The sequence below is a fragment of the Crocuta crocuta genome, unplaced genomic scaffold (assembly GCF_008692635.1).
Source record: "Crocuta crocuta isolate KB4526 unplaced genomic scaffold, BGI_CrCroc_1.0 scaffold233, whole genome shotgun sequence".
NCBI lineage: Eukaryota > Metazoa > Chordata > Mammalia > Carnivora > Hyaenidae > Crocuta > Crocuta crocuta.
The window spans coordinates 7,043,387-7,064,836 of record NW_027529526.1 but is presented as its reverse complement, the minus strand read 5'-3'; the positions used below and the strand labels follow the sequence as shown (position 1 = coordinate 7,064,836).

At 49.6% G+C, this 21,450-nt stretch overlaps 1 protein-coding gene across 6 annotated transcripts in view; it reads left to right on the top strand.

The window, feature by feature from the left end:
- The window catches only part of TEAD1 (TEA domain transcription factor 1), a 184,990-nt gene that overhangs the window by 120,830 nt on the left and 42,710 nt on the right, over positions 1 to 21,450 (top strand). For 5 of the 6 annotated variants that reach the window (XM_077761184.1, XM_077761185.1, XM_077761181.1 and 2 more), the window contains 4 exons: positions 4,702 to 4,836; positions 5,805 to 5,851; positions 6,697 to 6,758; positions 8,009 to 8,133. In XM_077761184.1, coding sequence (XP_077617310.1) covers positions 4,702 to 4,836; positions 5,805 to 5,851; positions 6,697 to 6,758; positions 8,009 to 8,133 — 369 coding nt within the window. Of the gene's footprint in view, positions 1 to 3,984; positions 3,992 to 4,701; positions 4,837 to 5,804; positions 5,852 to 6,696; positions 6,759 to 8,008; positions 8,134 to 21,450 lie in introns of those variants that run through there. The other variant, XM_077761183.1, reaches the window with a different exon arrangement.

Here is a 21,450-nt window from a genome sequence, read left to right as displayed (position 1 = left end):
ATATTACAACGCAGACCCCTTCCAGACCTGGTACACATTTAAACCGTAACCAGGAGGCGGTCTGCAGAGCCCAGAGGGATAGCAGCAGCCCGGCTGTGCTTCATGCAGTATGAAAGCCTGTTTACTAAGTGGCAGTAACAGTTTGAAAGGCTTCAGGCCGAGGAGTTTATGCGTGACACAGCCTGCTGGACCCCGTGTGGCTGAGGCGGGGAAGGCCGTGGACAGAATGGCAGGCCAGAAATAGGACAAGGCAGAAAGTCGAGTGGGTTCTGAGACTTGCCTTCCACGGCACAGCACTGTGTCTGCCCTCATTCTGTGGTCAGATGGCCCATTTGTCCTTAAAGCCCCCATATTTCCTGCCCCGTAAGCATTTTGTACATTTCATACCACGGGCTTGGGTTAGGATTCAGTTGGAAAAGGGAGATTTGCCTTGTCGTTCCCCTTTCCCCAAATATTCAGCTTTTTGTGGCCTCATTCTTCATGATCTTAGGGATGGAGGGACTTAAAATCAGTAATGGGGACTCACTGTGAGGTTGTCCAGGCTTTTTGCTAGGACACAGTGTTCCTGCTCATGCAAGCTCACATATAGACGTGCACACACTCAGAGTATTTCCCGTACCCTAAGATATCATAGACTGCACCATGGCATTGACTGGGTAACAGTATTTCAGTATAAAACAGTGCGTTCATCCTTTGTAAATCTCATCCACGTCTCAGAAACGTTGGTGTGAAAACAGCTTAGAATAAAAGTCTCTGGCTGTACAAATACAGCTGATATTTTTGAATTTACTTAAGCCTCAGTTATTTGGGTGGATTAACAACAACCTCCCTGCCCCCTTTATTCTGAGGTGAGTGGTAAGGATGGAGTGGAATGCCCAGAAGTCCAGGGTATTAGACCAGAGTGACACAGAGAAGCAATTTACTCAGGTCTGACACTGAGAGTTATAATTTCTTCCAAGCCAGGCATGTATCTCCAGGCTGAAAATGACAATTTAGAGGTCCTTCCATTGAAATCTCTCAGCTTGGCATCGTTCCGTACTCCCATTTCAGATGAAGTGGGTCTACAGCCAGGCAGGCACTCGGTTCTGATTTCGAGATCTTGCTTGCCGTGCTTATTATCTTCAGGGTTGCTTTTGATTCTAAAAAATAAAAATTAATCCTTTTAATTTTCAAATATATATCAGATAAAGGGGGAGATGTTCTAAAATTAGATGAGTAGGTAGAGTGTCTCCACTTCAAAAGGTAGGAAATCGCAGGTATAGACATTTTAGTCCATTTGCAGAAAATTGCCTATTCTCAAATAGCTAGGTCAAGTGCAGAAAGACCGTCTACTTGAGATAAAATTCCCTCTCCACACTTGGCTCTCTCCCTGTTAGGATAGGCGGCCAAGAGCTGCCCAAATTTTAAGATCTTCCTGTCTTTTCACTGGTGGTTTCTGGCTGTATGTATTAAGACGTATTTGCTTATAAATGGAATCTCATACTCATTGCCACCAATACTTTATTTCATAGATGAAGACTATTAAAGCAGTCAATGACTGGCCCAAGGTAATGCAACTCATTAACGTCAGGCTGAGGCAGGTTTGGAACCAGGTCTCCAGGCTCCTTTTCCTGGCACGGAGCCAGTCAGGAAAGTAGGAACGACTGATTTGCCTCCTGCTTTTGAATGTGTGTCCCATCCCGGCACGACCTGGGATGCTGGGCAGTAAGAGTCCAGCCTTCCTTTTTTTAGGGGAAGAAAACAGCCATGTTCTGAAGCTGTGTGACGTAAACAGCAAAGCTGGTGACCTTTCTCCTTTCCTCATTGACTGATTTTCTTTAAAAAAGAAAGAAAAGGCATCAAACTTTCGTGAGCTTCTCGAAGAACTTTCCAGTCGGCATAGCACAGGAGAACATCTCCAGCACTTCTGATGGAATAAAAGTGGGCCCTGGAGATGTGGGGGAGTCCTTTCTATTTGGACCTGAACTTTGAATTCTTGAGTCACTCTGCTCGAGTGTGTGCAAACATACTGTATTTGGGTGAGCCAAATCATCCCCATCACCAGCATTTCATAAACACAGGGCTTTCAGATCTGAGAGGCCCATGACATGCATTTGATTTAAAAAAAAAAAATTAAGTTTTTATTTTGAGAGAGAGAGAAAGTGAGCGAGCGCATGGGGAGGGGCGGAGAGAGGGAGAGAGAATCCCAAACTGGCTCCATGCTGTCAGCGCAGAGCCTGATGTGGAGCTCGAACAGAGGAACCCTGAGATCATGACCTGAGCCAAAATCAGGAGTCAGACGCTTAACCAACTGAGCCACCCAGGTGCCCCGAGGACGTGCTTTTGGAATAGAGCCAAACCCTTAGATTTTTTGTAGTTATTCCTCCTAATTTTCATCTCCTGGGCCATCAAGAAGTCTGGGCTGCCCCTGTCCCAGCCCCCCTAGCCTGGGCCCCAGAGAAGTGTGAGGCTTGTTCCTCGGGGTGGAAAGCCCCTGTGGTTATGCCTGTGGCATTACTTGTTCAGAAATCACCTTGAATCCTTTCATAACCTCTCACTAGGGGACAGGTGGCTTCGGGCCCGAGTACAAGGTGATGGGCCCAGAAGGAAACTGATGTGTTTGTATTGATGTCAAGGCACTTCTGACAGAGACGGGAAGTAGTGTGGCTGGAGCCGGTTTTCTGTTCATTACGTGTGGATCACTCTCTGCAGGGATGATGAGGGGGGCAGGTGGCAGGTGAAGCCACGGGACCAGCGAGGGATAGGAACAGATGGACTGGAGCTGAGATCTGCAGGTGTCAGGCTCAGCTTGGGTTTAGGGCCCTGATATGCCTCGTCAGTTTCTTCCACCAACATCACGGTTTGTCTCTTTGGGCATCTCAGTATCTGATATGTTTCAGATTTTTAAAAGAAAGGGAGGGAGGAAGGAATGAATGAACGAACGAACGAAATGTTGACAGAAAGCTTTAGGTAGAGCATTCAGCAGATGAGCAAATGGAGGCTCAGCTCAAAGAACGTCCTCTGACCAGAGGCAGCAAAGCGCCACTCTAGTCCCTCGGAGCCATTCCACTGGGGATGAGCAATCCTACAGGCTTCCTGGGCCCTAGTGGTATCATTCAGCTACAGCACGTGCCCTTTAAGATGACCAGAATGACTGTGCCACCAAGAAGCTGTGGCACGAGGCTCCCTCCTTTTTCACTTGAGAGCCAGAGAAATGTAAACAATGTCAAACTTTATGCCAGTGCCAGGTCCCTCTTTTTCAAGGGACAGTGTAAACTTTTTGAAAATTCACAATTTTGGGGCCAAGTGGTGTCTGTCTGTACCTTGGGAGCACCTAATTTGATCTTTCTTAGAAGCCCCTAGTACTTATTTTGTAGGCTTTGGGGGCGCTTCTTGTTTCTGCTGTTTGTTTGTTGATGTTTCATTTTCTCCATTTGACCTTGCCTTTGGCACCTCAGCATGCTTCTTCATCACCTTTGGGGAAATCTGTAAACCTCGAAGCCAACTCTGGGCTGTTTCAGCCTGACGTTCCTCTTTGACCTTCACTCACTGTCTGACTCTGACCCGCAGCCGTGGTGGGTGCTGTCTTTACTTTGCTGTCCCCATTCTGTTCCTGCTCTTATGGAGCCTGGGCCTGGTCTAAGTTGGATGGACCTTCTCTCAGCGGCCAGGAACCTTGACGTGCTTCCCCAGCAGGAAACCCGTACCGTCAGGACCTGCCTGACATTTCTCCGTCTGTACTGGGGAAGCCACAGAACCAGCTCGAAGGGGGTTGGGAGTAGTTTTCAAAATGTTGGAATTGTTGGTTCTCGCCCTTCTAGTTATCGGGGTCAGACATCCCTCCTAAAATGTGGAAAAAAGACCCATGCTCCTATGCATTTTATTGTCCCCAATATTATGTGTTTGTAGAAGTATATATATATATTTTTTTTAAGTGAAGAAGAAAAATACCTGACTTTGTACGCCATTCTTTTAACAAATTGTTTATTGTTGTATCCAGGTAACAAGCATGGTAAGTATTTTCACCACATTGAGTATTCTGTATTTTAGCTGTGCTTGGCAGACTTTATGGCTAGCTTTGTGTTATCAGCCTTGGCTTTTCTAGAAACGACCCATTCAGGGAAGGGAGAGACCACTTACCCGGGAGCATCCCCGTGTCCTTGGCTGTCGAGAGAACCCGTGTAGCCTTGGCCCCACGGTGGGGGTCCCTGAGAGAGCATGCACCCCGCTAGCATGCTGCTTGGCCCCGTCCTGGCCCCCCGCCTGCCCCGCTGCCTCCCAGCCTCCCCTCACCAGGCGTCTGCCAGGGCTTGTGGGCCTCGCATGACTCCAGCAGGCCCTGGGAGTGCGGCCCCATGACCGTGCACACCGATGGGGCCTGCCCCCACCCTGTGGATGGTTCTACCCCAGATCCACAACCAGCNGGAAAAATAAATACACTGTCCACTCCTCTCAGAGGCTGCCCATTCTGTTGAAAAAGAGATTGAAAGAAATTTTTTGTGATAAAACCTTGCCACTGGGTAGTCTCAGTAAAGGTTCGGAGTTAACGGTACGTCGAGTGTGTCGTAGCCTTCTGGCTGTGTTTATTTATCCGTGCATGTTTGCTTCTCCGGCCTCTTCTGTGGCTCTGTATTTAGTCCATGTGCTCGTGGCTGTGCCTGTGGAAGCTGCCTGGTAGCCGTGTGTGATGTATTAAGTCTGTGTGTCACTGTCACCTTCAAGGATCAGACTGCCAAGGATAAGGCCCTGCAGCACATGGCCGCCATGTCATCGGCACAGATTGTCTCGGCTACCGCCATTCACAACAAGCTGGGGCTGCCTGGGATCCCACGCCCCGCCTTCCCGGGGGCGCCGGGGGTAAGTCACAAGCTGGGGCAAAGAGGTAAAAGGGAGGGAAGGAGCTGGAGAGAGAGGAGGAGGAAGGCGTCCTTGGTCCCTGCAGACATGAGATTAGGTATGACTTTGCCATGCCCTTCTGGGTGGTGACCTGCTGCTTCTGCTTTTTTTCCTGGCCCTTGGTCTCTTTTCCTGTGTCCTCAGGGTCACTTTAAGGGAACTAACCCCCAAAGGGACAAAGTATTCTGCTACCATTTTCATTCTGCACCTACCAAGAGCTGAGAAGTTGAATGTTAAAATCTCATTACTCTTAGAAATAATCTTAAACAGTTCTAGTTATTGTTGCCATTTTGCAGATGCTGAGGCCATGGAGTAACAAGAGTTTGGGGAACTTGACTGTAGTCCTGTAGATAGTGACCTCAGGGCTCCAACCCAGAGCTTCAGATCTCCCTTTGCAGCCTCTTTCACACAGGCTGCCTCTCCAGCAGGGGTCATAGGCCCCAGAAGCCTCCGGGAAGCTTACAGCAAAGGTGTCCGCAGTGCTTCTCAGAGCTCTTGGCCCCCTGTTAGGAGCTGGGTCCTCTCCTGGCAGGGCCCTTGGTGCTGTGAGCTGCGGAGGTGGACTGTCACACAGNGGATGCATGGATAAGGGAGTCAGACAGAATATTTGTGAGCCCCTCTCCCCGCCCCATAATGTGCCCAGATCCCTGTTAGGTGTCAGGAGAACATCAAAGAGCTGCCGCCTGGTCCCTGCCCACAGGGCACTGGTCTGGAGGAAGAGCCACAGGGAGCCCAGGGCTGCCAGGCCAAGACTGCAATTGTCACCGTGTGCACATCGGTGACCACAGCTGCCTCGAGAGAGGGTCCCTCTGCAGCTGATGGCTGATATGAACCCGCTACCTCTAGCAGGGGCTGCTATGTGCAGATGTCCCGAATGGTGCTTCGATGCGAGCCCCTAATTCTGACCCCTCTTGAATTTTGCCTTCTAGTTCTGGCCAGGAATGATACAAACAGGGCAGCCAGGATCCTCGCAAGAGTAAGTGCAAGGAGGGGCCGGCGGTGACAACGACGGTCTGGTCACAGCACAGACTGGGTGGCGTTTTTCTAGGATGACACGGCCTCGGGGCTTGCGGGAACAAGGAGGTGTAACCTGAGGTTGCCGAAGCCCTCTCCCATTTCCCACGGAGGCTGGTAGCAGTAGGAAGGCTGCTTCCATCCAGCTCACTGCCACCTTAAGTATTAGTGTTCATGTAGCTGCAAACCAGGAGACAGGCCCCGTCCCTTCGTGGCTCAGGAGGGCAGAGCCGGGGGTTTTCCTGAGAAGCGCCTTCCTGGGAGAGGACGGTGGCCGTGTCCTCTGGCCCAGCCCACGCTGGCTTTCCCCGTGGTAAGGGCAGCTGAGGCACCGTCCTGCTTGCAGCAGGCCTCGTAACCTGGAGGCTGAGGGCGGGTCTGGGGATGAAAACAGAGAGGAAATCCTGCCCACCTGTTCTCAAAAGAACTGGAGCCGTTTGGCCTGAGAAGGAGCCTGGGCATGGTGACCCCTGACCTTGGTTGCTGTGGGGACAAGAAGAGAGGGTCCCAGCAGAGGTCCCAGCATACGGGGATCAGGCTGCCGTCCTTCCAGCTTGTCCCACTGAAGTGGCGTGAGGCTTGATGGTTGGGTGCCCAGCCCCGTGCTGGCCCCTCTCAACCAGAGGGAGTCACTGTCTCTGTCCTGGCGGAGCTGTGCCTGGGCTGTGCTACCACCTGCAGGCGGGGAATCTCATGGGAAGGGGAGTGCAGGTTGGGCCCCTAGCCCTGGGAGGCCATGGCCGGACCTGGGGAGTAGCCACTGCTACAGTCTTTGGTTTGTGACTCTGTCCGCCCCTCTGTCCCCAGCGTCAAACCCTTCGTGCAGCAGGCCTACCCCATCCAGCCAGCGGTCACGGCCCCCATTCCAGGTGAGTCTCCCGGGGCTCCCTTCTTGGAGAGCACCCCACGCAGCTGGCAGCCAGCCCATCACTGTGTTCCATGGCAGTGCCTCCCCCCAACCCTGCAGCTCCGTGGGCGCCCCTCTCTCGCCCCTACCCTCCTTAAGCCTGGAACTCAGGAGGGTCACGATCATGTCCGGTACCCCCAGTCTCCACCCGGGAGCTCTTCGGATGGGTTTCTGGCTGGCTCAGTCAGNGGGAATGATAAAAAGGAAAGGGAAGCCCTGTCACTTTCACTAGGACCCTGGGTGCCCCATGGAAGGAGAAGTTGCTGTGGTTCGTTTCTCATCATAAACAGGCTGGATTGGGCAATCCAAGTCTCAAGAGTAGATAGGGTTTATTTACCCTTCCTCATATCAGTAGGTTTCAGTTCCTTGTACCCTTTCTTTAATGAAGAGCTTTCACGGAAGCCTTGACCGGGAAACCCGAATCTAGCTGGTGCACCTCCCCCTCCCCACATGTGGGCATGGAGTCACTCAACTGAACTGTCCCCACTGTCGGGTCCCCAGATGGGACGTGTGTTCATGTGTTAGTTACCCTCTGTTCTGATGCCACGGAACAAACATTCTGAGAGAGAATTCTGTAGTGCTGGTGACCACAGTCTTAGGAAAGAAGATTGGGGGTCCTGGAGGCACCTGGGTGGCTCAGTCGGTTAAGCGTCCGACTCTTGATCTTGGCTCAGGTCATGATCTCATGGTTCGTGAGATTGAGTCCTGTATCGGGAGGCAGGGGGTGCCTCTGTCTGCATGGATCCTGCTTGGGATTCTCTCTCTGCCTCTCCCTCTCCCCCTCCCCTGCTCGTGCGCTCTCTCAAAATAAATAAATAAAAAAAGAAAAGAAAAGAAAGGAAATGAGCCAACACAAGAAGTGCCCAGCAGCCCCAGTCTCTCAAGAGATCTTTGCCAGATTCACCTGGGCTCTTTCAGCCTCTCTGGCCTTGGTCCCCAGCGGGGCACCTTGGCCAGTAGGAGGTGTCCTCCAACCCTTACACGGGGCTGAAGTTGGCCTTGAGAGGAGCTGCATCACCATTGTCCCTCTGGGGTTGTGGGCAGGAACCCCAGCACCGCCTGACTGAATGCCACCCCTGGACTCTGGTGGAGGGGGGACAGCGGCCTCTCCTCCCGGCTCGGCTGTTTTGCAGCGTCCTGCCCCAGAATTGGCCTGAGGCCCGCGGGGAGGAGGCTCGCAGCCTCTTTTCAAGGTGACGATTGGTCTTTCAGGGTTTGAACCTGCGTCAGCCCCAGCTCCCTCGGTCCCAGCCTGGCAGGGCCGCTCCATCGGCACAACAAAGCTTCGCCTGGTGGAATTCTCAGCCTTCCTCGAACAGCAGCGAGACCCAGACTCGGTGAGTGCTCAGAGGTGGGAATTGAAGCCCGTCCCATTCACCTTCCCGCACCTCTGCCTCCCTTCTCCTTCCCCCCTGCCTCATGCCTGACAAATAACGTGCGTGTAAACCAACCTGCAGGGGAATAGTCAAGCCGACTTCCAATTAAGTAAAAAGGTATTCGTGTTGACAAATAGGTAGAATTTTAGAGACCAATGCTGTGTGCCTCAAACTCTAGGGAGGGCTGGGGCTGGAAGGGACAGGCCTTCATAGGCTCTTGTGTTTAGTAAAATATAACAGTAGGTGACACTTACTGAACCCTGGCATGTGGCTGGCACTGTGCAAAACTGTTTATATACACATCACCTTTTATCTCCCCAGAAAGCCTATAAAGGTGGGTACTGTCTGACTGAAGAAACAGAGATTAAGTAATTTCACAAAATTCACACAGTTAATATCTGATTGATTTGAGATTCAAATTCATGTCTTTAAAACTGAAGCTTAAGCGTTTAGCTATTATTCTATACTGCTTTTGCTTGTTTTCTCAAGATAGCAGGCGACTCTCTTCTTAAGGAGAAGTAACAAGATGGTATTTTAGTAGTTTGATATAGAACGTGTTGCATTATAATATAAATACCAGTAACACTGGCATCTGGACCCTGTGTGTCATTTTCTTCTTTTCTCCCCCCCCCCCCCCCGCCCCCAATCTAGCACCTGCCATGCCATTGTTTCTCAGCCTGGCCCGTTATTTCCCATACATATGTGAGCCTCCCTTCTTTCCCACCCGATGAGCCTCAGACCCTTCCTTCACTCCCACTCCTTGGCTGTGAGAATGAGCATCGCATCTGTGTGTGGGTGAGCCCAAGGCAAAAATGCAGGAATCAGGAGTTTTGTCTTCGGGATCCTCACCAACTCCTTTCCACGCAATCTCACTCTCCCCCCTCACCCACCATGCCCCGATCTCGGGCTCCCGGTGCGTGGAGATTCCAGGCTCCCTGTGAGTTCACCACTTTGCTGTCATTCTCTCGTCAGCAGAAAGTATCATGGGTGGGTTCACCATCCGTTGTAAATACCAACACACTGAACAGGTGGCAGTGACCTCTCCGGGGTATTTGTACTTGAGCTCAGTGGAGAGCCTCTGATGGTGGCAGTGGGGAGGCGCCGCAGGCCATTGCCAGAGTAGAGACCTAGGGGAGCCTGTGTGTGGACCACGGACACTTCTGTCTCCAGAGTGTGAAGTCTGGGAGCTGGTAGGAAAACAGAGCCTGCTCCAAAAGTAGGGGACAACATGAAGAAAGGGATGTAAAGTAGATCATTGGGCCCATTGAGGCAAGTTACTGGGGCCGGAGAGGGAAGGGCCCACTGAATCGCTCTTCTCACGCCGCTGAGCAGTTTTATAAGAGTGATGGCGATGGCTTAAAATCCTTCTCTGTGAGAGGCACTGAGACAGAAACATAACCATGACCCTCCTGATTCTTTGTTTCTCTTCTTTTTGGAAAGTACAGGGGATTCTTTGGCCAAAGACTGGGTTTTGGCCCAGGAATGCTTTTCACTTTGCATAACTTGTGTCTGGATGACAACTGGCTGCTTACAGAGTACGCTGGAACCATTCATTTCATTCTGTCCCCGTAGTGCCCCATGAATAGATTCTGTTTCCCCTGTTTTACAGATGAAGAAACTGAGGCCCAGACACATTAAAACAACTTGGGATGTTTAGCAAATAAGCAGAGGGGTCAGGAGCCCAAATATGTTCCATTATACTCTTTTGACTACCATAAACCCCAGTTGTGAAATTCTCTCTCTTCAGTACACATGTCCCCTGTGTGACAAATCTCTCTCTTTGCTTGTGACCGTGTCTTAAGGAAGAGAACTCCAGTGCACTGGGAAGCAAGAGTCCTGAGATGGTAGTTGTTTTCCCCGGTTAAAGGACAATAGAATGTCTTCTCACAGTAAAAGAAATTTTGGGGGCATGTGGGCGGCTCAGTCAGTTGAGCATCTGACTTCGGCTCAGGTCATGATCTCATGGTTCGTGGGTTTGAGCCCCGCGTCGGGCTCTGTGCTGACAGCCAGCTCAGAGCCTGGAGTCTGTTTCAGATTCTGTGTCTCCCTCTCTCTCTGACCCTCCCCTGCTCACACTGTCTCTCTCTCTCTCTCAGAAATAAATAAAACATTAAAAAAAATTTTTTTAAATAAATTGATAAAGATTTTTTTTATGAAAATGCCCATAGCAGCCCCATCTTGTGACTCTGCCCTCCAAGCATGGACCCCTGAGGGCCCGGAATCTCTAGTCTCTTCTTTTGTTGTTGTTGTTAGTGTTGATTTGGCTTCACGTTGGGAATCTCTAGATTCCCTCAGTCTGATCTGAAAACATTTACGAGCACCTGCACACACATGCACAGTGTCTGCCCACGTGGGGTGTAACATCTGACGGAGAGACACACACAAAGCACCAGCCACCCACAAAGAGGCCATTGTGAAGTATGGTGGGTTTTCAGAAGGAAGAGCATCGAATGCCGCGAGTGATTAACAGGACAGGGCAGGTTTCCTTGTGAGTGATTAACGGGACGGGGCAGACTTCCTTGAGGAAGTAACCTTACACGGAAAGGTAGAGGATTGATCTAGTTCAAGGAAGAGTAAGGGAGAAGAACATTCCAGAAGTGATGACTCTGAGTATATAAAGGAGCAAGTGAAAGTTGGTGAGCACTTTCATAAAGGCAAGGCCCACCCCCTCCTAGGAATACAGTTCACAGATACATGTTTCCTGCGTGTTTAGGATTACACATGATAATCTGACTGCTTCAACTGGATTTGGCCTTTTACCGATGGGGGAAAAGGTTTGGCTCTAAAGACTGGACTTTAGCACATGACTTCAGAGGCCCCAAAATAAATGCAAGGCCTGGCGTGAGTCAACACCCTTTGGCCTCTTGAGAACATAATTATATTTTAAAGGGGACATGAGTTGGGGACTGAAACAAATTGGAATTCATTCAACAAATATGTTTTAAACACTTGCTATGTGCCAGCCACTGTTTTGGGTGTTAGGGATTCAACAGCAGGGGAAACTAATCCCAATTGTCATGGAGCCTGTGTTCCAGAGAAGACAAACCAGGAGTGAGCACATGCACATACAACATACCCGTGCACACATACACACGCACACACACACACACACTCACATAATGTGAGGTGATGTTAAGTGCTGATAGGAATAGCAGTCCTTCACAGTGTGAAAAGTACTTGCTCTTTTGATTAAAAACGTATAATTTCAGAAAGTAGTAATACCTTCTAATATGTACATTGGTCTTTCTGGCTTGTATCCTGATTTTAAAAGTATGTCTGGCGGACAGCGCCAACCAAAGCTGTATTTCTGTTGTGAAATTATGTTGTTCCTTTGTAAACAGCAGTCTCACTTTTGATGTGGCTTCTCACATTCCTGGGTCATGGACTCTTCTTTTGCAGGGATACACAAATGGATTTAATGTGTACAAACGAGTACATGGGGGATTGTGAATAATAGCATATGGATTAATTTTAGAAGAAACGTGAGGGCTTAAAGGATGGGTCTGGTAGAAGGAGGAACCAGGGGAACCTTGGGCGAAAAAGGTGATTAACTGAAACAGGAGAATTAACAAAATTCTTTAAAACTCATTGAGAGTGTCTCAAGCACCAGCTTCTCAAATTATATAACGTGTACTCTACTTTCCAAATACAGGGTGCTAGGGTGCTGTTACAATGAATGTAACACTTCAGGACCAAGGTCACACTGAAAAACTTGTTTCTTTGGCCCTCAGACTTTCTGTGGCTTCTTGGACTTTAATTTTATTGTATTTTTGTTCCAACTCTAGGAAAATGTAAAGCCATCTACAAGAAATTCAACTGGTACCTTTTACCAAATTTGGATATACACGGTGCTTAAAATTTAACATCAGACATTAAGCACACTAACTTGATAAGGAAGTCAGCCAAAGTGACGCAGAACTAAAGGTCCCTAAAATTCCACTTTCTGTTTGGATTCTCTAAATCTTTGTCTGCGTATACAGACATGTACACACGTTGTCCCCCACTTCTTTCTAGGGGCTTAGGCTCTTTGGAGTCTGGCTTATAGGCAGTGGTGACTGAGTCTTGTGCTATTTTTCATTAGTGATTTCTTTCATCTTTATCACAGCCCTGTGAGGTAGGTAATTCTATTCCTTTTTATAGAAGAGGCCTGGAGAGATAGCTGGTGTACGCGTGGCCGTGGCCAGCTGTGAGCCCTGCTGGTACTGTCTTCCAAGAGGAGATAAGGCACGCACACACGCTCGTGCAGCACCAGAGGTGAGGGGAGAGCCTGGTTTGCCGAGACCCCAGTCTAGGGTGGCCTCCCTGATACTGGCTCTTCTGGAAAGTCACTCTTCAGTTTGCTGCCTATGTCACTGCTGCCACCACTAAGGACTTCTCACAACTGCCATCCCTGGCAGTCCTGGCACTGGTAATTGCAGTATAGTAAGTGGCACTGGCCAACACCACGTTTAATCCCGTGACATCACTGGCCACGTGTTAGGCAGTCACCTGTCATTGGGAACAGGATGGAGGTCCCAAGTCTGCTGTCTCTGTAGCCGGCGATGATGACCAAAAAGCTGCAAGATCCACTTGTATCTGACGAGTAGCCTGTTCATTTTGTAGTCTGTAGCTCGCTGTAATCTGGAAGGCGCTCAGGAAGAGCAATCCGGGGGGTGAGCGCCCCCTGCTGGTGCTGCACCATGTACAAGCCAGCCGGCCGCGTCTCCCCAAATCGGCGCTTGTTTATATTGGTGGAAAACCAGCAAGTCGGTCCCTCTGTTACCTTTGGCTCCACTTGAAGCTAAGAGAAAAACAGCAGAGGGTGAAGAAAGGAAGGAAGAATCTCAACAACAAAGGCTATTTTAGAAGTGGTTAGTCATGCCCGAAAATGCACTTTTCTACATGACTTCACTGTTGCGTATCAAAGGACTTCCAAGTGTGAAGTGCGAGACCCTCTTCCCAGGGTGGGCTATTTAGAGGCACCTTGCCTGACATCTGGCCAAGCGAGGCAGCTGCTCCTTTAGGCAGATGAAAACCTGGGCTCACCGTCTGTACCCGGGGGAGTGGTTTTCCTGATAAAGCCTAGCAGACTTCCTCCACCCCTACCCTGGGGCGTGGCAGGTTCCTGCAGGCCCCCTGCAGCCCCCCTGCTGGCTCAGACTTCCCAGGCACGGGTCCTTCTGGAAGCCAGAGCAAGCCCGCACCGTGAGCAGGAAGAGAGTGTGTGAGTTTACTTAGGTAGGAGTTACCACAGCCAGGGAAGGGAAAGCTGTGGAATGGACAGGGAGGGACAAGGAGATTATTGTCTTTCGGTTTGGAAGCAACGTTGCTTTGCAGAAAAAAGGAGGTGAGTTCTGTGCCGGTTACAGAGCAAACCTGGACAGGGAAGGTGTACCTCAGCTCACCATAGGAAACATCTCTGTGTACTGTAGCAATAATGACTGTGGCTGGCACTGACCGAGCTGTTTTATTTTTTTTATTAAAAATTTTTTAAATGTTTTATTTATTTCTGAGAAAGAGAGAGGCGGCAGGAGAGGGTCAGAGAGAGAGGGAGACACAGAATCTGAAGCAGGCTCCAGGCTCTGAGCTAGCTGTCAGCACAGAGCCCGACGCGGGGCTCGAACCCACAAACCGTGAGATCATGACCTGAGCTGAAGTCAGACGCTTAACTGACTGAGCCATCCAGGCACCCCAGACCGAGCTGTTTTAAAAGCACTATATGCCAAGTATGTTGACACGGATACTGTTCTTCTCCCCAGTCTGTCCATGAAGAACAGAGGCTCAGAAACAGGAGGGTATGTTATCAAGAGCCATCGGCAGGAAGTGGCTGTGCCAAGATTTGGCTCCACTCGGTGTTCTTAACCACCTCACTGTACCTTTGAAGAAATAAAGAAATTATTCAGACGGAAAGACAGCTGACTTCCAAATTATGACCTCCCTCAGCACAGGCTAGATATAACAGTGCCCTTCACCTTGGGTAGAGAGTTGGGCTGGGTCTCCCCTGAGCTCCTTTTCCAACCTGGGGCATCGTGATTCTTCTGGGATTTTGGGGAGAGGAGGAAAAGAAGCGAAGAAGATTGCCACCCGGACTTGAGAACACATTGCCCATCATGCTGCAGTGGCAACGTGCTTGTTCTCACGGAACGAGAAGGCTGGTGTCTGAATTCTTACCAGCCGTGTGCGATCTGGGACCAGGGAGCTCCGCCTGACTCAGTCTGTTCATGGGCATAAAGGTCTCACTGTATCGCTGTGACAGCTAACGTGAGTAGGATTCCTGGGCCTGTTGACAATTCCACAAATGTGTTTAAGACCTGAACAGCTTGTAGTGACGTAGCAGGAAGTTGGGCCAGAGACAAGGAAGGGACCAGGCTTGAGAGGCTGCATGCTCACCAGGTGGTGTAGACCCTGTTGAAATTCAGGTGGGAGCCAGAATGAGTTATTTTTAATGAATTATGATTTGAATGCGAAGTATGTATACACAGTCCCAAATCAATGAGATAAAAGCATGGGGGGAGACTTCCTTCTGATGCCTCCTACTCAAACCTTGGCCGCAAGTTGGAAAGCAGGCTGGGGTAGGGGAGTGACTTTTCGGTCCAGGTGATGTGGCAAGGACCAAACCAGGGCAGTGGCCTGGCCATGCCCAGGGGGATACAAAGCAGCGAATGTCAGAGGGGAGAGACGTCGTCTTGATAAAATTAAAAGGCCTTGGGGATTAATTAGCTGTGGGAGGAAGAGCATAATGGAGAGATGACTGTGTTTTTGAGGCCAGGGATGGTGCTGTATTTGAAAAGCCGTGGAACAGAGAAGGAAGCAGGATTGCTAAGCACCAGCCTGTCTGGTAATGCTCTGGCTTCTTGTCGTCAAAATAAACGTGGCTGGAATGGGCATTAGAAAGAGAGAACCTCTGAGAGTTTTAAGTAGCTAAGCCCAGTAATCAGCTCCTGGATGGCATGGCCAGATATTTGAAGTTTGTCTGGCTCTAGAGCCGGCGGGGTAAGGAGTTTGGGGAGAGAGAACAGCAATAACCACCATTTAGGAAGATCTTCTATCCCAAGCATTCTTCTCACCGTGTGACACGGAGGGGACCGGCGCTGGGACGTTCTTCCAAGGACAAGGATGCTCACCCCCCTCCCCTCGGGAGGAGCCCACCCTGCAGTGTAGATACATCCTGCATATAACCTTATTCTTTTCCATGAAGACAGTTGGTCATTGTGGCCCCAAGAGTAATTTAATTTTCATATTTTTATAGCTCCATTCAACGGCCTGAATTCACAGGTCAACAAAAATTCCTTTGTGAGATCACAGATCCTGGTTTTGGTTTGGCAAATGTGGCTGGTGCAGTGTGAAGGATATGTAACATTGAGGAGGCCGGAGGCAAAAAGAAAGGCAGGTGGTTTGTATGGGGCCTGGATTGGAGAAAGAAAGGAATGAGCTTGGAAGCAAGGTTAAAACTCCACAGACTGCTAGGAGAATCCCTTGCCTGTATCACAGACAGGGTGGAAAAGGGCAGGGTTCCTCTGGAGAAGCTTCTAGGCTCTGCAGTGGCTATTGAGGCAGTACTGCATCTCGGAATGGGGTCATGTGTTCACGGGAAATGGCTGTTTGGGCACATCTGGTCCCTGGTCCTTCAGAAAACAGGCTCCTCCTCGCACCCCAGTTCATGGCACAGCAGGTGGATCTCATTAATGGTGGACCTGTATACCAGCATCTGCAGCTCCCTGTGGCTCATACAGAACCATCCTGTTCACTGTTTCATTTGACCTTCACACTGACCTCTGGGGAAGAGCTGGCCAGGTGTCGTCTGTGTTCAGATGAGGAAGTCAAGACCCAGAACGGTTAAGCAGCTTGCCCCAGGCTGCCCTGCTCAGAAACAGCAATGCCTGGCTGCTTTGAACCCACGTGCTGTTAATATGCACCCCACGTGCTTAGAGTAAATGGTCAGCGAGCGCCTTGGCCTTCCAGGTTCTCAGAGGAAGGCTGTGGCTGGCCTGACGGTTGGCTGCACCCAGTGTCCAAATGCTTCCCCCCAGGTCTTTCGGCGAGGACACAAGCGATGCAGTGTTTCTGGGGAACGGTGGGGGACGGCTCGGTGTGGCGTGCCTTGGTTTTCCCCACTCTGCCTTGCGTGGCTGCCGAGTGGTCCTAGCTGCTCACCCTCACCCAACTGCACCCTCTCACAGCAGTGCATGGTCTACCCTCTGTCTGAGCTGCACCGGGCACTCACCATCTTGTCTCGTTGAGCCATTGGGAGATGACGCTGTTGGACGCATCTGGAAATCTGGGTTTTCTGGAGGTTTCACAGAAGCCCAGCCAGGCTCCATCTGGTTTCCTTGGCAGGTCAGCACCCCACGCCCGCCTCCTTCCCACTTGTCATCCCTGCGTGGCCCATGGGCCTTCACAGCTGCACCTCCATGGGGAAGACACGCATCTGTCCGAGAAAAGCTCTGTAAATATGGTGGTGGAAATGGGAGGCAGGGGTGAGGTGGTGCATCCTGATGTGAGATCTGGACAGGAAAGACTTAACCTGCTTTAATCTTCACTTTCAGAGTTGTTTGTTTCTGAGAAGAGTACAGGGCAGGGAATGAAGGTGCCAAGTAGCCGGGACAGGGCTGGTGCCTCTGAGCGCTTAGCTGGAGTTTGAGCCCAGCCAAGCCCTGCCCCTCTCCCCACTGCCCCCAGGCGCTGAATGTGCAGGTCACCTCCTTGGCTTGGCCCCCAGCCACTCCCTGGAGGGCCCAGGGGTTATCACAAGTTGCCCAGGCTGCCGAGGGGAGGGGTGTCTGGACAGAGCCCAGGCAGGAGAGAGACAGGAAGCGAACGGAGGTGATCTGTCCCTATTCTGTTCCAACTTGTACATTAGCATCCCTTGACATGAGCTATTTGTCTTGCTTTCTTTAAATTCCTAAGTGGATTATAATTTTTCTCGTGGTATCATTTGACAGCAGTCATTTTTCAAGGTTTTACTACGTTCCTCACATTCTTGGAATATTTGAAACAAGTTTAGGAAAAGACCGCCATCTTTATGTCAGACGGTGTAGTGCAGCTCTGGGCGTGCCTGAGGAAGCAGCACCAGTGCCAAGGTTCTTCTCTCCCCTTTGTCGCAAAAAGGGACCTGCCTCGTCAGAGGTCCCAGGAATAGAATCTATTAGCAGTTCTTTTTTTCAAAAAAGAGAAAAGAAAGTTAAAATCAAACCCGAGCGGCCACTTTGGGGAGTCTGGTTTATCTCGCTGGTGGCGATGGGCACTTTCAAGGATGGGTTTTGCATGCTTCCGAAAGCGGACAGTGACGTGTCTGAGGGATAATAACAAGTTATGTGCAAGCACAGCACTGTGTATTTTCCACATGTTACCTCCTTTAACCCTGTGACGTTCCTTCAAGGCAGGTTCTATGCTTATGTGAAAGCTGCCCCAGAGGGCTGGACCCCCCCATCCCCAGTGACCCCGCTAGGAAGTGGCACCTGCACGAGGATTTGGACTCGGACCCCGACTGACTGCAGAGTTCCGGCACTCAGCACTCCCTCTGCAGCCTCCCCAAGCAGCAGTGAGGGGAGGAGAGCCGGGAGCAGGAAAGAAAGTGACCTTAGAACAGATTTGGGAGAGGAGAAAAAGCCCTCCGTTAAATGCCCAGGGCAGCTAAATAACCCATTGCAAGTTAGCTTCATCGAGTTTTTAGGATCACATTCACCTTTGTCACTGTTTACAACTGCTGTGAAGAATGGCCTGAGGGATTGTTAAGGAGGAAAAGAGAAAAATAAGCATATTCCCAAGTCCGAAGAGAAATCTGTATATTAAGGTTGTGTCTGGGGCCGCCGAGCCGCGGGACATCCTTGAGCCAAGTGGGACTTTGCCGGGGCAGCATTGGTGTTTTGGGTGAACCGTGTAGGCAGACAACACTGCCAATTTCTGCTCTGTCATTCTGAGTATTTGAGCCATAGGAAGGCTCTGTGATCTGACCAAGTTCCTTTTGAATCCAGGGAACTTGTGGCCACCTAGAATAAACATCCTGAAGCACAGCTCTTAATATTTTTGTTTCCCTTTATAGTTCTTTCTCTTCCTCAAAAACCTCCTTGATGTTCCAAGATCGTTCCTGATTGGCTGTTTATGTAATTTAATAAAGTCATATGTGTGCTTTGTATATAAGCCAAATTGAACTGGACTCAGCCTATAAAGAAAAGCACTGCTCTTCTGTCCCTTGTCTCCCCACCTCCTGGTCCTTTTTAGGGACAGCTACTTATATAGCCTGTCAGCTATTTCTTTGTATATTATTGCCGTATTTCCGAATAACATGTTCATACTGTACATTTTAAGCCATCAATTTCAGACTTTTTTTTNGCCCCCCCCCCATCTATCCCTCAGTGTGGTTATATCACAATTTTTGGTTTAATTAACACTCAACATTTGTATGACAAGCCTGTAAAACTTGCATATAGCATGGCTAATAATATGTGATGTGTCAGAACCATGTTCTTGATTGTAAAACATTTTTTCCTAGGATTTGTCATTGCCTCTTTTTTAAATTAGGGTTTTACATGCCTCTACAAATTCATCTTCAGTGTTCCTAACAGAGTTCTCAAACTCTTCTCCAGATGGTCAGATAAGTCAGGGGATCTTTCAAGTCCATTGTCGCTTTGGTGGCACCTCTCCAGCTTCCCATCCACCCTGGACTGGCTGCTGTCCAGGCCCAGGGCCCAGCTGCTAGCCAGTGCATTCTCTTACCTCTCTCCTGGATTAGGACCCCATCTCCCTCCTGTGATTTATTCTCTCATTTTGTGAAAACGTCCTCTGGTAGCTAGCTGAGAATAATTGGAGCCAGGGCTAATTTTCTGAAACCGTACAAATCTCAGTGTGTTCAACTCTCACTCAGATGTGAGATAACTTATTTTTCCTCATGGTTTCTGCCTTAGACTCGTGAACCCTTACTCACGTCATGTGAATTCCACCTATGTTCTCCATGCTTGTGAGTAGCACCGCATGGTTAGTGCTGGAGAATACAGTCATTCCTATAAAAAGATCAGGTGAATGCTGATTTAATTCATGTAATGTACGGGAGGGGAGATGCCGACTGTCTTTATTCCCAGCCTTCTCTATGGGAATCCTTGAGAACATTTATTTACATGGGCACATACATGATTCTGACTGTAGAGGCAATAAGCTAGCTCCATATAGTCACTTTCTAGGGTCTATGAAGAGAGGAATTTTGTACTATTAGCAGCTCATGGATTCCCTGTGTCTGGCCTTGAACGGCCATAAGAGTGCTGGTTTGTTCCACTGAAATCTATAAGAGAAATATGCAGAATGAGCACCTTTTCTGTGAAATGTTGATAATCCACACATCCACTGACCAGTTCAGGAGACCTTTTTTTTTTTTTTTTCAATCATTGAACAAACCACCGTTAATCTCTTTTTTGGGTATCAAGGAAATTTAGTCTCAGGGCTTTAGTGTACACAACTTACTGACATTCACCCCATTTCTGCTTATAAATTGCCCCCAACACTTAAGATTTTTAGTGGCTGTTACTGCTGGTGTTTTTGCAAATATTCATTTCCCGCCCTATACAATAGAATTGTCCATTTTTGGTGTCATGCTTCACCTTTAGTTTTGGGGAAGCCACCACTGCTGAAAGGAAAATGGGATTTATGTGGGAAGGAGGAAGGGAAGTGAGGTATTCACCCCGGCCTTCTTCCCTTATAAGGAGAACTGGCAAGATGGGAAGTAGAGCCTTAGCAAATGGTTTTTAGAGTTTTGATTGCATCCAAGCTCGAACCCAAATGTATCCAGTAGATTTCTTCCTTTCAGTCTTCTGGGTTGGGGGGCAGAGGAATTCCTGACCTGCCCAGGTTGAATTAAGGGGAGAGGGAGGGCTGTTTGTCTCACTGCTGTGGTCTCCAGGATACCTCCTTTAGTCCTTTGTATTCTTAGAAACAAAGTCACCTCTTGGCAGGGATCAGGCCACCCAGATGCCAGCAGTCAGAGTTGGGTTTCACATCACCAGCCTTAGAGAAGCAGTGCCTGGTTTCCTTTGGCAAAGACAACCTGCCCTTCTTCGTTCATTTCAGCCACCCGGGCACAAAGGTAACTTCCTCAAAATAGAAACCTTTGAAGAAGAGCCTGTCTGCGGCATCAGCGAATCCTTAGGTTTACCCTGAATTCTAATTTAACATCTTAGAACTTTGCACACACGAGTTTGCTTTTTTTTCTTCTCTTTTCTCACATCAACCATCAGAAAAAGTAGATGCAGTGAGAAGAGTCTAGGCGTTTTCTTGTGGGAGACGCTGCGGTTGACGTTTGCAGCAAATGCTCAGGCCTATGGTATTGACAGATCCAGGTTTTATTCTTAACTCTGGGACTATTGCCGGAAGTGTGACCTCACGCAAGTCTGTTCATCTCTGAGCTTCCATTTCCCCATGTGTAATGACTTTAATAAAATGCCCCTGCAGTGTCATTGTGAGGCCAGGATTGCCTGAGGTCACATATATAGAAAGCACGTTGCTCAGAGCAGTGAATGGCTCCAGTGCTTTCCCATCCCTCGGGCACAGGAGAGGCCCGCACCCTGGGAAGCTGGTCACGAGTGGGCCACAATCGAGACTTTGAATGGTCAGTCACATGGCTTCACTGCTCGCTCCCAGCTCCTGGCTTATTTGTGTTTATTTTTCCTTTGCTAGGCAGGAGGGGTAGCGAAAGCAAGAACGTTCTTTTGCCTCTCCCCCAGGATCGAGTCACCTCACATATTAATAAACTACAACAATAGTAATCTTAGCAGCTGCAGTTGGCCCAACACCCCTTCCGTGCTGGGCCCTGTGCCGAGCGCCCTCTCTGCGTGCTTTCCTTTCATCTTCCAACCTGCTGCGTAGTACACGTAGCATGTCCTCATTGCACACGTGAGCAGGCTGAGATTTCAGGTTCTCCACTGGCTCCAGGGTTTCTATGCTTCGTACTCGGCACTTTGGTTTTCAGCCATATTGTCATGGTCCCTGTGAAAGGGTGGTAACTTTTGCCCCCTCCCCCCCCATTCACCTTTCTCTCCCCTTGACCTGTAGAAGCTCTGGGTTCCAGCAGTACACTGCAGGGACCCTTGATGTGGTGAGCCAAAAAGACTGCAAGTCACAGCCTCTTACCTACATCCCAGCTCTGGCTGCCCATGGGCGGCTGGCAGGGAGGAAGAGCTGAGAGTGCGATGTTCTGCAGAGACTCAGCATCTAGCTGCAGGTGTCCCCACCGCTCTGCTCGTGGTGCATCCTTGCCCATAAACTCACGGCCCGCAGGTGGCACACGAAATGACAGAAACAGTGCCGCCCAGA